This window comes from Ogataea angusta, assembly GCF_019207475.1.
Source record: "Ogataea angusta isolate 61-244 chromosome Unknown 61-244_NODE_4_length_877678_cov_91.023368, whole genome shotgun sequence".
Taxonomy (NCBI): Eukaryota; Fungi; Ascomycota; class Pichiomycetes; order Pichiales; family Pichiaceae; genus Ogataea; species Ogataea angusta.
Genome location: NW_025065218.1, coordinates 567,863 through 579,916, shown reverse-complemented (window position 1 = coordinate 579,916; position 12,054 = coordinate 567,863). Strand labels below are relative to the sequence as shown.

Here is a 12,054-nt window from a genome sequence, read left to right as displayed (position 1 = left end):
ATCCAATAATAAATTGTGTGTTTTTCTTTAGTCATCTGGAGAAAATTTTTCCACTATTTTTTTTACAGATCTCGCGTCGATCGACGCGTCAGAAGAGCTTATCAAAGTAGTCAACTGGGTCCAGATCAAACAGCCTCCTGCCCCCGAGTTGGATTCGCATCATCTCTCTGCGCGCCATTTCTTTGATAAACGGCTGGACCTCTGTCGAAAACACGCTCCTGCTCACGCGATTGAAGACACAGCCTGGGTTCTGCTCCAGATACTCTTCTCCATCCAGATATCTCGTAGCACGAGATCTAGATCCGGTTTTATACAGTTTGGACGAGTAGAAGTCAATGGTCTGTCGACGAGCAATGTACACGTCGGATGTTATATCTTCCTGATCCAAAGACTCGGTGCAGTATCTCATTTCATGGTCGTGCTCCAGCTGTTGCAACGAAGTCAGTTGCGCAGCTTCCGGACAGTCTTCTTTGCTGATCTCCACCAAACCGTGTTCTTTCCGATCGCAGCAGCTTCCCAGAAGTTGGAGTTGCATCAGAGAGCGACGCAAGTCGTAGCCACACAGTTGCTGTAATATATTATCGTCAAGTTTCATGCCCATTTGGAGCCCAATCAGGTCCAAATACTGGGCATGTACATTCTGATTCGGCTGCGTAAAACAGTAGACCGTGCTCTGGTTCACGATGTTCGGCGGTATCTTCGAGAGATCCTGCGTAGTGAACACCACCGGCCGGTACGAGTACGTCAGTAGCTCGGTCACTGCCTGCCAGAAGTCTTTATCGTCTTCGTCGTCGATCAGGTCGACGTCGTCAAATAGAATAAGCCCGTAATCCTGGCCGTTGTTCACGTTCTTTGTGGTGCCAATCTGTCTCAGGTGAAAATTAATGCTCTTACGAGCTCTGTTCTGGCCGGAGTTGAGCTCAAAAACGTGACCCTGCAATTGTTCTTTTACGATAGAATAAATCGCAGACGTCTTGCCACACCCAGTCGGGCCCTCAATTATCAGACACGGCACAAATACCTCGTCTTCGGTTTCGTTTCCGGACTCGCAACCGTCGTCCACTAGGAAATCATCCATTTCCGCCTGCACCCGTCTCTTGCGGAGCAGTTTGGTTCTTTTTTCTGTGTCGACCTTGCGTAGCTTCACAAACATGTTTTTTAGCCACAGATACAAATCTGTGTTCAAGGTCTGCGGTTGCAGAATATGCTCATAGTTAGAGGGCCTGAACAGATCGCACCACTGAGCACTGGGGTCGCGAAATTGCTCTATGCAAAGTCTCTCAAAGCGCGCACATTGCACCGCATGGTATTTGCGGCGCACAACGTCTTCCATAGTCTCCTGCAGATGTCTAGATGTATAGTGAGAACTTTTTGGTTGGCTGTTCTTGATGAAACAGGTCATGAACTTTGCGTGTTCTTCTTGCGAAAAAGAAAACTCGTGTGCCGTGTTCTGTGCAGTTTTTCTATGTTGTAGCCGTAAAGACGAATGCTGAGGTATGTCATTTTTGTCGTAAATCATAAAATCTAGTTTTCCAAGGACGGGAATGTCCATGCTTTTGGGTTTGTCTCTCCTTACCAGTTCGCCCGAGTCCGCTCGTTTCGCACGCTCGGCAACAGCACGAAAAAACGAATTCATAAATTGCGGTTTTTCTTGCTTTATAGTAGCCTCCTCCTGTTCTAGATCTACCACATGCACTTGTTTGGGCTGCAGTACGGTACGAAGCTTCTCTGAGTCCATTTTCAAGGTAACGTTGAATCTCTCCGGCCTCACCCGGGGAGACTGGATTGTGAACTTGCCATTTTCCAGCAACGAGTCACCAGACACTCTTGGCCGTTTGGGAAGTTTTAGTATGACATTACGGGGATCTATGGCTCCGCCTTCTTGCCGTGGTTCTGGCAGACACTTCTTGCGTGGGGGCATTAGAATTGAAGTAATGGAAACACCAGGACTCGCTGTCTCCGATGCGTTCTCTTGGGTATTTTGAGGTGGTAGTTGCGATTCCAGTTCATCAGTTTGAGAAGAGCCGCGACGAGCCTTGTCCTTGAGCCGAAACGACCTGAATATTTCGGTTGGGGTGTTCATCTTCCTGCCGCCGTCGGATTCTAGACGAGACCGAGCGTCCACTATGTTCATCAGAGACGGCAAGACAAAAAGAGTGCTTAAACACGGTCAAAAAAATGAGCGCGTTGAGTCGATCGACTTATCTGATGGTCACGCCTCCATATCATAAAGTGTACGAAAATCATGGTGTGTTCCATCCTTATTAGCTCAGTTGGTAGAGCGTTCGGCTTTTAAGGATTCCAATTCGGAAGTCGACCGAAATGTCCAGGGTTCGAGCCCCTGATGAGGAGCGCACCACTTTTTTTTGAAATTCTGTTCTCTACCTGCAATTTTTCAAATTTGGAAACAAATGTTATTTTTGGTACAGCCTTCCTCGCGACTACAACAATCAGGCTCTACATTTTTGTGCGTTGTGCGTGGAATTACCGGGAGATTTGGGAGGAAAAGGGAAGAAAACAATGGGCTTGGCACCCGTCTACATACAATGTGGCTGAGGCCTTTTTCTCCTTCCCGTCAAAAAATACCAAGAAATTTTGGCCAAAGCACTATTCGAAATAAAACCATATTTGAGCAAATTTCGCACTAAGATAGGTACTATTTGAGTTGCATATAAGTAGCACCAAATGTGCTCCCAAAAACCTAGAAAAGCAGGTTGACCTCCACGATGCTCTTTCTCTACTAAGACCAGCTGGTCCAGACGGAGTTTTCGCCTCTTATTGGGTGTCGGTAGTTTTGTTCACCGCCACACGCAGAGCTGCATATTATCAAAAAAATCAGTGCATTTCTAGTCAGCCAATAGCGTCCAGCTTAGGACTCCTGAAAACCCCTATAAGTACGATGTAATATCCTAGGCTTCTTCTCCATCACACATATACTAATTTCGTTCTGGGGAGAATGAGATTGTCAGTTCTTTCTTCCGCCTTTTTTGCGGCTGCTGCTCTGGCCGAAACTCATGTTTTCAACTGGACCACCGGCTGGGGCACTGCGAACCCAGACGGCACCTTCGAAAGGCCTGTGATTACCTGTAACGGTGAATTTCCCTGGCCTGATATCAAAGTCAAGAAGGGAGACCGGGTCGAGCTCTATTTGACAAATGGTTTTGACAATACTAATACTAGTCTTCACTTCCACGGCTTGTTCCAGCGCGGGTCCACCCAGATGGACGGTCCGCCGCTTATTAGTCAGTGTCTAATTGTTCCGGGTGACACGATGTTGTACAACTTCTCTGTTCCTGACCAGGTTGGTTCTTTCTGGTACCACTCTCACTCGGAAGGTCAGTATATGGACGGTATGAGGGGTGCTTTTATCATTGAGGACCCGGATATGCCCTACGACTACGACGAGGAGGTCATCATTACTGTTACTGAATGGTATCACGATCTTGTTGACACTCTGACGGACAAATTCCTGGACCTCTACAACCCAACTGGTGCAGAGCCAATTCCTCAGAATCTGCTAATGAATAACACCAGAAATAACACCTGGAACGTGGAACCAAATAAGACGTACTACGTTCGTCTGATCAACATCGGCGGTTTTGTCTCGCAGTACCTGTACATGGAGGACCACACGTTCACTGTCGTGGCAGTCGACGGTGTCTATGTGGAGCCGAACGAGACGAGTATGATCTACATCACCGTCGCTCAGCGTTACGATGTTCTGATCACAACCAAGAACGACACTTCGAAGAACTATGCCTTCATGCAGAAGTTCGACTCGACGATGCTCGATACCATTCCTAAAGATCTGGTGCTGAATGCTACCAATTATATTGTCTACGATGAAAATGCTGATCTGCCAGGACAATATATGGTCGACTCAATCGACGACTATCTTGACGACTTCTACCTGGCTCCATTGGAGAAAGAAGAGCTGTACGAGAACTACGATTACCAGATCACCGTCGATGTCTTGATGAACAACCTGAACGACGGTGTCAACTATGCTTTCTTCAACAACATCACCTACGTTGCTCCAAAGGTCCCAACTCTCGGTACCGTCATGTCTGCCGGCGAGAACGCTACCAATGCCTACATCTACGGTACCAACACCAACACTTTTGTCTTACAGAAGGACGAAATCGTCGAAATCGTGCTCAACAATCAGGATACAGGTAAGCACCCGTTCCACTTGCACGGTCACGTGTTCCAGGTCATCGAGAGAGGTCCAACGTTCCCGGACGCGTCGCCTCAGTCTTACAACGAGTCTGCTCCGTACACTCCGCCTGAGCACCCAATGAGAAGAGACGTTATCTACGTGAACCCAAACTCGTACTTTGTGATCAGATTCAAGGCCGACAATCCAGGCGTCTGGTTTTTCCACTGCCACATCGAATGGCACTTGGTCCAAGGTCTGGCTCTCACGTTGGTGGAGGATCCTCTTGGAATCCAGGCCAACGAGACTCTGACCGACAACTGGAAGCAGGTCTGTGAAAACGCCGGCTTGACCTACACCGGTAACGCTGCTGCCAATGATAAGGACTTCTTTGACCTGACCGGCCAAAACGTCCAGGTCAAAGCCCTTCCAGCTGGGTTCACTGCCAGAGGCATTGTTGCCCTGGTTTTCTCCTGTATCAGTGGTATTCTGGGCTGTGTTGTCATTTTCTGGTACGGTATGGCTGATATTCCAGACATGGAAAAAAGAGTGCTTGCTGACCTTAATATTGACGAAAGGGCCTTCTTGGCTGCGGAGGACGACGAGGAAGCCGAGTCTGCTGATGCCATGGGCTCTACCGTGAACGCCCTTTCCAAAGAAGGGACTGCCCACGAGATTACTACTTCTCACTAGGTCCGGTCCAAACGACAAAGCCAGTCTCTAATTTGTGTGTGTGTTTAGAGACGGCTGATCTCGTTCCAGTCGCGGGCCGTTTGTTCCCCATCGAAAGATGTGTATGTGTGTGTGTGTGTGTTTTTTCCATTGAGGGTGACTTTAATTAGTTAACTCTCTTCCCCTATCTAGTTTAACTGTGTGTGAGTTAAAAATGGTAGCTCGTAGCTTATTATTTTTAAATATTTGAATCTAGACACGGTCCTAGCGAAATAACCACCCATCTCCCCCACCCTGCTTCCTCCACCGAGGTTGCAAAATGGTGTGATTCTCTTCTATCAACAGACGCCATGCTTCACGGATGTGGTCGGGCGTGAGCTGGTCTCTGTCGTCCGGAACCTTGACCCGGTAGCTACTGAACGTGGCAGCCGGGCCGTCAGGACGAGGGATGTCGGTCAGCTCAGGCAAGTCGTCAGTGCTTTCCTTGTTTAGTTTGCGTCTCTTGGTCTCGTTATCGAGCTCTGCCAGTTCGTTCTCGTATCGTTTCAATTTGCGCTTGTACTCCAGCTGTTCCTCGACACGGGCGCTGTTCTGCCGTTTCTGCACTTCTTTTGCCTTCTCAACAACCTCTCCAACAAACACTTTCCCGACACCGGCGAGAATTTTCGCAAAATCCGTTCCCACATTGTAGCCAATCGCCATGTTGACCAGTTTTTTAATACCTCCTGTGTTCAGGTTGGTTCTTCGGAAATATTCATATCGATTGATCTGCTCGGCGTCCATATTCTCCAGCAGTAATTGTTGTCGCTGGTTCAAGTTCATATTTATCGAGATTTCCTCAGCGTCGATTCCAAACATGTCTAGCAGGTCCTCAAAGTCTTCGCCGTCGCTTTCGCCTCGGATTCCTTCGTCCTCCTCGCGTTTCTTCTTAAGCAGCTTTTCTGCCAATTCCACCTCCTTGTACTCTTCTAGCGGCTCCTGCAGGTATTCCATGCCCTTTTTCATGTCCAGCGGCACGCCGTCCTCGTCAACGGCCTGCGGTATCGCCTCCTGGGGAGCGGGTTGATTGGCCTGCGAAAAGGCTCGCAGTTGTGCTCTTATCTTGGTGCGTTCCTCAGCAAGTCGCTGCATCTCATCTGCGCTCATCTGACGGTTGGTGACAGGCGGTGAAACGTCTTTCACCTCCTCGACGTCGCTGTTGCTCTCGTTGTCAGACATAAACACCGTTATCAAATTGTTGCACTTTTTTCAACGGCGCACGCCGATCGACGCGGCCGGCACTAATTGATAAAAAAATCGTTCAGAAAGTCTTTCTCCAGAGATATCCACTGCACATCATGTCGTCGCAAGATTTCGAGCTTCGCGAGCAAGACAGATGGCTTCCAATTGCCAACGTCGCGCGATTAATGAAGAACACGTTGCCGACCACGGCAAAGGTATCCAAAGATGCGAAAGAGTGTATGCAGGAGTGTGTCTCCGAATTCATCTCGTTCATCACCAGTGAGGCCAGCGACAAGTGTTTGATGGAAAAGCGCAAGACTATCAATGGAGAGGATATTCTGTATTCGATGACGAATCTGGGTTTTGAAAACTACAGCGAGGTGCTTAAGATTTATTTGGCAAAGTATAGAGAACAGCAAGCTCTCAAACAGGAACGTGGGGAAATTAAAAGGAAGAAAGTGAGCAAGAAAAACGGCTCGATGGGCGACATGGGCGATCAGGAAGATGACGCGGAGGACGATGGGGACAACAGCATCAAGAAGGACGAAGACGATTTTTTGGAATACCCCGTTGACGACTCAGAGAGCAAAGAACAACACAAATCGCAGTTTGAGGAAAACGAGTATATGCAGCAGCTATACGAACAGGACTACGGAGATCATTCACACTACCCTCATAACCCTCAATACCATAACACGCACGAGGACGACGATGCAATAGGAGTTTCACCTTTGAAAAATGCTCGGTCGGCAGAAATCGGTTCTTCCGGCGTTGCCAAACACAGTGATCATATCAAACTCGAAGGCACAGAGAAGGTGGTTGCCACCACAGACGACGCCACTCTGTCTTTGAACCTGAACGACAATGTGCCTGAAGCAGTATCGGAGACTGAGGAGCTGGCGTCTTTAGCGAACGGCCATCATGGAGAAAATGTTTTGTATCGCTACCAGGGAGGCTTCTAAGAGTCTGATTGTAATCTAGGGAGATTATCTCCAGCTGTTATATACTTCTCTATTTATCGTTCCTGTATAGTTAAGCTATTTTTTTTCGGCTGTGCAAGTAAAATATGGGGCTCCCAGTGGAAAAGAAATTATTAACAGATAAACACAAACTTGATCTGGTTCAAACTCTGCGGTAGCAGCTTTTTCCGCCCCTGTACCCAATTCCGTCACTTTTGATGGCTGCCAACATTTAAGCTGATCAAGACCTGCTATGAATACCAAGACCAATCCAGAGAGCCCCGACAGTTCGAGGTCTTCGAAAAAGGGAGAGTCTGTTGCTGGTTTTGACTTGACCCGTGCAGCCTGTATATTGATCGCAGGTCAGACGGTAATTAAGCTCATGACCTTTGCGATGAACCAAATGCTGATTCAGCATGTCACACCCACAGGTCTAGGGCTTTGCAGCCTGATCGAGTTTGTGATCAACAGTGTGCTTTTTATCAGCAGAGAACCGGTCAGGCTATCTGTGCAGGCTATGAATACTGAATTAAAGGATTACAACCAGCTCTTGGTGAACTTTTCCTACTTGCCGTTGCTTTTCTGTACCATTATTGTTGGCCCCTTCGTCTACTGGCAACTGGGCTTTGGCGGCCTATTTTTGCACTCGTGGCACTATCAGCTCTGTCTGGTCGCTATTATAGCTTCATTGGTGCTAGAGATCCTTAGCGAGCCTTACTACAATGCTAACCAGACACAATTGAATGTCGCGAAAAGAGCGAAGATTGAAAGTTTCGCCTCCTTTGTCAAATGTGTGATTCAGTTTACAATCGTGATGAACATTCGTATGAAAGCCGGCAAAGACGCCACATTCGTGGTTGCTTATATCCTTGCACAGTTCTTTTACTCCTTCACTGTTTTTGTTTGCTATTCAAGATTCAGGATCGCTTGGCCCCGGTTCTCAACTACAGGCGCCTTCCTCGAGCCGTCCACATGGAAATATCTGTGCTCGCTTTTCCTTCAACAGATATTCAAGCAATTCCTCACCGAGGGAGACAGGTTCGTGCTCAATCAGTTCTTTCCTATTGTTGATCAGGGATACTATGCTATCGTGCTCAACTATGGGTCGTTAATGGCACGTTTGCTGTTTCAGCCAATTGAGGAGACCATCAGAATGAACACTGCAAAGCTTTTTGCATCAAATCAGTCAGAAACATGCAAGAGGTCAAGTCTCAACAGCAATTTTTACAAAGTGGCAACCGTTTACATCTACATATTGACTCTGCTACTTTTATTTGCTCCTCGAAATACCTCATTCCTCATTCATCAGGCATTTCCAAACATGGCAGACCCCGAAAAGCTTGTCGAGGTTTTCAAGATCTATTGGTATTACCTTCCTCTACTATCCATGAATGGTATACTCGAAGCGCTCTTCAACTCTGTCTATACAGATCCGCATCACGTGAGTCTGTACTCGCGACTAATGTTCGTCAATTCCGCGTGTTTCTATCTGACTTCTGCCTTCTTCATCAAACGACTACAGCTCGGGCTTGTAGGTCTGATTTTGGCAAACTCCATCAACATGCTCATTCGGATTCTCTTTTGCGCGTTTGAAGTCAAACCGTTTCTCAGCTTCAAACACCAAAATTACACCAGGTTCCTCTACTTCTGGGCATTTTGTGCCGTTATAGTCGCCGCTCAAAACAAAATCGTTGCAGGAGATACGTCCACTGCGATTCAGTTCGGTCAGAACTTTGCACTCGGACTTGCTGCCTTGGCCTTCATCGTTATCATCGAAAGCAAAAATTTATTGTCTAGCATATGATTATTAGCGAACCCTGCTCCGACAGTACGGACAGCTGTCGCAGCGATTATACCACATTCCGAAACATTCCTGGTGAAACACGTGCTGACAGGCCAATAGCACTGTGTCCTGCGTTATCAAGTCATCCAAACAAATGAGGCATTTGTTATTGACAATTGTCGCGGCCCTGTAATTAAAAGTTGGCAGCCTCACCAACATTGACTGGAACTGGCGCATTCTTATACATCTTCTCATACTTTGGATTGCAAGCTTGGCAACGTTTATGAATGCGGACGTTTGATATCTTGTACGTGAGTAATAAATAAAAAGAATCACGCATATATTGAAGAACGCTGCCTTAGAAAACATCTTGGAGAACGCCGTTTCCACAAACTGCGGCGATATGTAGTATAGTGATCCAGAAGTAGCAGCACCAAGCCCTAGCTTCTTGAAGTTAGAGTAGGGCACTTGGTCTGGCCTGCTTCCTATCATTAGAGCGATTTGTATATGTGGAACAAGCTAGATTATTTTTATAAATATTCTAAGAAAATGTGCACAAGACGTAAAAAAAATGTAGCATGTGCAACTTAAAAGCTAAACTCTAGTTTTGAATCCCTATTAATTTTCAACGCCGAATAATCTATACAGTAGCTCGTGGGTCTCGTGTTTGTTGACCATCAAGTTGAAATTGGAGCGTCCTTTCCAGAGAGGCAAATACATATCCTCTTTGTCCTCTCCTCTTTTCACTCTCACGAAAAAGCATCCTTCAGGAAAGTCGGTAATCTTCTCGATAAATTCAGGATCCACCTTGTCCTCTCTGATCTTATTCACGTTAGGGAACGTCTCGCTTAAAAGAATCCTCAAAAGGTCTAGATTGATCTCAAAAGTTCTGCTGCTTCCCAAATGATCCTTCAAAATAGGCATGGCCTCGTATTGGACTCTCCAGGGACATGCTTGTTGCGAGTATTCTGCTCTTTGCGAAACAAACACTTTGACTCCTGCATAAATTAACTTCAGCTTGGCTTCGTTCGTTTGAATGACGTTCTTCACTATTGGAGAGGCAAAATACATGGATCTAAGTGGCTCACCAGTGCCGTTTCTGACCAGCATGCTGTCCTTCGGGAAAGTGTCCTTCACTTCATAGAAGTCCCAGCATTTTTTAAGCTCTTCATTGTCCTTATCCAAGAACACAAATGGCTCTTCGTTGGCGTCCCTCGGTAGTCTTTCTTTCTTCACAGGCTCAATCTTTTTCTCGCCCTCGTTGCTGCTCTCCAATTTAGGTTTCTTCGCAGCAGGCTCTTCATCGCCGTCTCTCTTATCCTCATCTGGGTTCACTTTCTCTAAGACAGTAATGAAGAAGCCTCCAGTGTTCTGATCATGTGGGTACACTCTCATACAGCTCTGTAAATTAAACTCCTTCACCTCCTCAGCAGATGGAGGAAATACGCTGTTTGGAAGACTTTCATTGTTGTCTTCTTTATTTTTCTCTTCCCAATCCTTACCAAATACTTTCCAGTCTGACACCCCCGGACGTCTTTTGAGCCCTATCAGCATGTTATCACAATTGACGACTTTCACTTTACCGCCCCATTTGCGCAAAGCAGCGGAAACAACGGCCTCGTTCTCGATAGGACTTAAGGAGCAGGTAGAATAAACAAGTCTGCCCCCCTTTTTGAGAAGCTGCAGTCCTCTCATCAAAATATTGAGTTGCAGTGAGTGCAGTCCTAAGGCATTTCCTATTCTCCAATCTTTCCAAACAGTCAAATTCTTTCTCATGGTACCATCTCCAGTACAAGGGACATCACACAGTATTCTGTCAAATTTGACATAGTCGCCTTCCGGAGTCAGCTTCATTTTAGGGAATAGTTGGGCATCATGGTTGACAACCACCAGATTTGGGGAATTGAGACGCTTCACTTGATGAACAAGCATGTGAGACCGTTTGTAATCCGAATCATTTGCAACGATGAGCCCAGGCACGTGAACTCCCTCGCTATGTAGACCTTCAATTAGTTGAGCTGTCTTGGAACCAGGAGCCGCACACATGTCCAACACGTAATGGTGAGGTTGCACATCCAAAAACAGAGGAGGAATCATCGAGACGGCCTCCTGTCTGGAGATGTTACCAACCTCTGTCTCCACCACAAGAAATCTCTGAGTTGATGCGTACAATGGGTTTTTTTTCACCACAGATTTGGGCAAATCTATTTGAAAGCCCAACTTTCCAGGGTACCAAGGGAACGGAAATGGGGGCTTGGAGTTTTCGTCATCTGCGTTGGTCAGATTTGGCATATGTCTAGTGGTGAATAGCTCGGAAATCTCGTTCGCATGTTTTTTGAAACCTGTGATTCTGAAGGTGAGCGGGAGATCTTGCTGGCAGGTCGTTTTGAACTGTTCAAACTCTTCCTCTGGGATCAGACCCTGGGCCTTATAATATCTCTCCCATTGATCATTCTTACGCTCTATCTCCTTCCAGTAACCTCTATTTTCGCGCTTGCCATTCTGATTACCGTTTTTATTGCCCTTTCTTTTGCCCATTATTGTACTGTATAGACGAGCTCTCTGAAATATTTTTTTCATAAAAATTTTAGGACCAGACGTCGCTCACGTCGATCGACTTAGATCAGGTTCAGGATGTCTTCTTAGTCTCTTCCTTCGATAGTAATCCAAACGTCTTTTCCGCTTCAAAACATCTGTCAAGTCTTCCACCTCGTCTAGCTCCATGAAATGTTTGTGGCTCTCCTTTTGCTGTCCCACAAGGTCGTCGATCCATTTTTCAACCAGGACACCCATTGCCAGCAAAGCAGAACCGTCACAAAAGCGTGTGAAGAGCGTGTTCTTCTGGCTATCAGGGATAGTTCTGTCGTTCTGGATACGTTCAACGAAATAGTAATGCAGAGATTTCAGTAACTCGGACGATGGAAGATCAACACTAGTGTGTTTCTTGATTTCCTCTCGCGTCAAGTACTTTAAATCATCGGGACTTACTTTGAACACACCGTGCAAAAGCTCGTCGGGAGCAATGGCTCGCCCTTTGGAAATATAACCCACCGGAGTCTTGTATCTATCCTTATCGACGCCGTCTTTCAGACGAGGCAGGCCGTCCAGATCTACCAGTGCCTCGGGGTCATTCAATTTATATTTAAGTGACCTTCCCGTTGTATAGTATCCTGCGCTGGACTCGTATATATTGAACGCTCGTGCTTGTTTGGTATTCAAATTGACATTCATGTGATGAAAATATTAGATTAAGAAATACGTAA

At 46.5% G+C, this 12,054-nt stretch overlaps 7 protein-coding genes across 7 annotated transcripts; 3 read left to right on the top strand and 4 right to left on the bottom strand.

Moving 5' to 3' along the window:
* Positions 1-88: 88 nt before the first annotated feature.
* On the bottom strand, positions 89-2,134 carry KL928_002324 (uncharacterized protein; the record flags this gene model as incomplete). The annotated part of the gene is made up of 1 exon (XM_043202788.1): positions 89-2,134. The coding sequence occupies one exon, from the start codon at positions 2,132-2,134 to the stop codon at positions 89-91; it is 2,046 nt and encodes a 681-aa protein (XP_043060529.1).
* Positions 2,135-2,956: 822 nt separating this feature from the next.
* On the top strand, positions 2,957-4,849 carry KL928_002323 (uncharacterized protein; the record flags this gene model as incomplete). Its single annotated transcript, XM_043202787.1, has 1 exon — positions 2,957-4,849. The coding sequence occupies one exon, from the start codon at positions 2,957-2,959 to the stop codon at positions 4,847-4,849; it is 1,893 nt and encodes a 630-aa protein (XP_043060528.1).
* A 243-nt stretch (positions 4,850-5,092) lies between these two features.
* KL928_002322 (uncharacterized protein) lies at positions 5,093-6,046 on the bottom strand (the record flags this gene model as incomplete). Its single annotated transcript, XM_043202786.1, has 1 exon — positions 5,093-6,046. The coding sequence occupies one exon, from the start codon at positions 6,044-6,046 to the stop codon at positions 5,093-5,095; it is 954 nt and encodes a 317-aa protein (XP_043060527.1).
* Positions 6,047-6,165: 119 nt separating this feature from the next.
* KL928_002321 (uncharacterized protein) lies at positions 6,166-7,011 on the top strand (the record flags this gene model as incomplete). Its single annotated transcript, XM_043202785.1, has 1 exon — positions 6,166-7,011. The coding sequence occupies one exon, from the start codon at positions 6,166-6,168 to the stop codon at positions 7,009-7,011; it is 846 nt and encodes a 281-aa protein (XP_043060526.1).
* A 250-nt stretch (positions 7,012-7,261) lies between these two features.
* Positions 7,262-8,812, top strand: KL928_002320 (uncharacterized protein; the record flags this gene model as incomplete). The annotated part of the gene is made up of 1 exon (XM_043202784.1): positions 7,262-8,812. The coding sequence occupies one exon, from the start codon at positions 7,262-7,264 to the stop codon at positions 8,810-8,812; it is 1,551 nt and encodes a 516-aa protein (XP_043060525.1).
* A 597-nt stretch (positions 8,813-9,409) lies between these two features.
* On the bottom strand, positions 9,410-11,329 carry KL928_002319 (uncharacterized protein; the record flags this gene model as incomplete). The annotated part of the gene is made up of 1 exon (XM_043202782.1): positions 9,410-11,329. The coding sequence occupies one exon, from the start codon at positions 11,327-11,329 to the stop codon at positions 9,410-9,412; it is 1,920 nt and encodes a 639-aa protein (XP_043060524.1).
* Positions 11,330-11,395: 66 nt separating this feature from the next.
* KL928_002318 (uncharacterized protein) lies at positions 11,396-12,022 on the bottom strand (the record flags this gene model as incomplete). The annotated part of the gene is made up of 1 exon (XM_043202781.1): positions 11,396-12,022. The coding sequence occupies one exon, from the start codon at positions 12,020-12,022 to the stop codon at positions 11,396-11,398; it is 627 nt and encodes a 208-aa protein (XP_043060523.1).
* Positions 12,023-12,054: the final 32 nt, after the last annotated feature.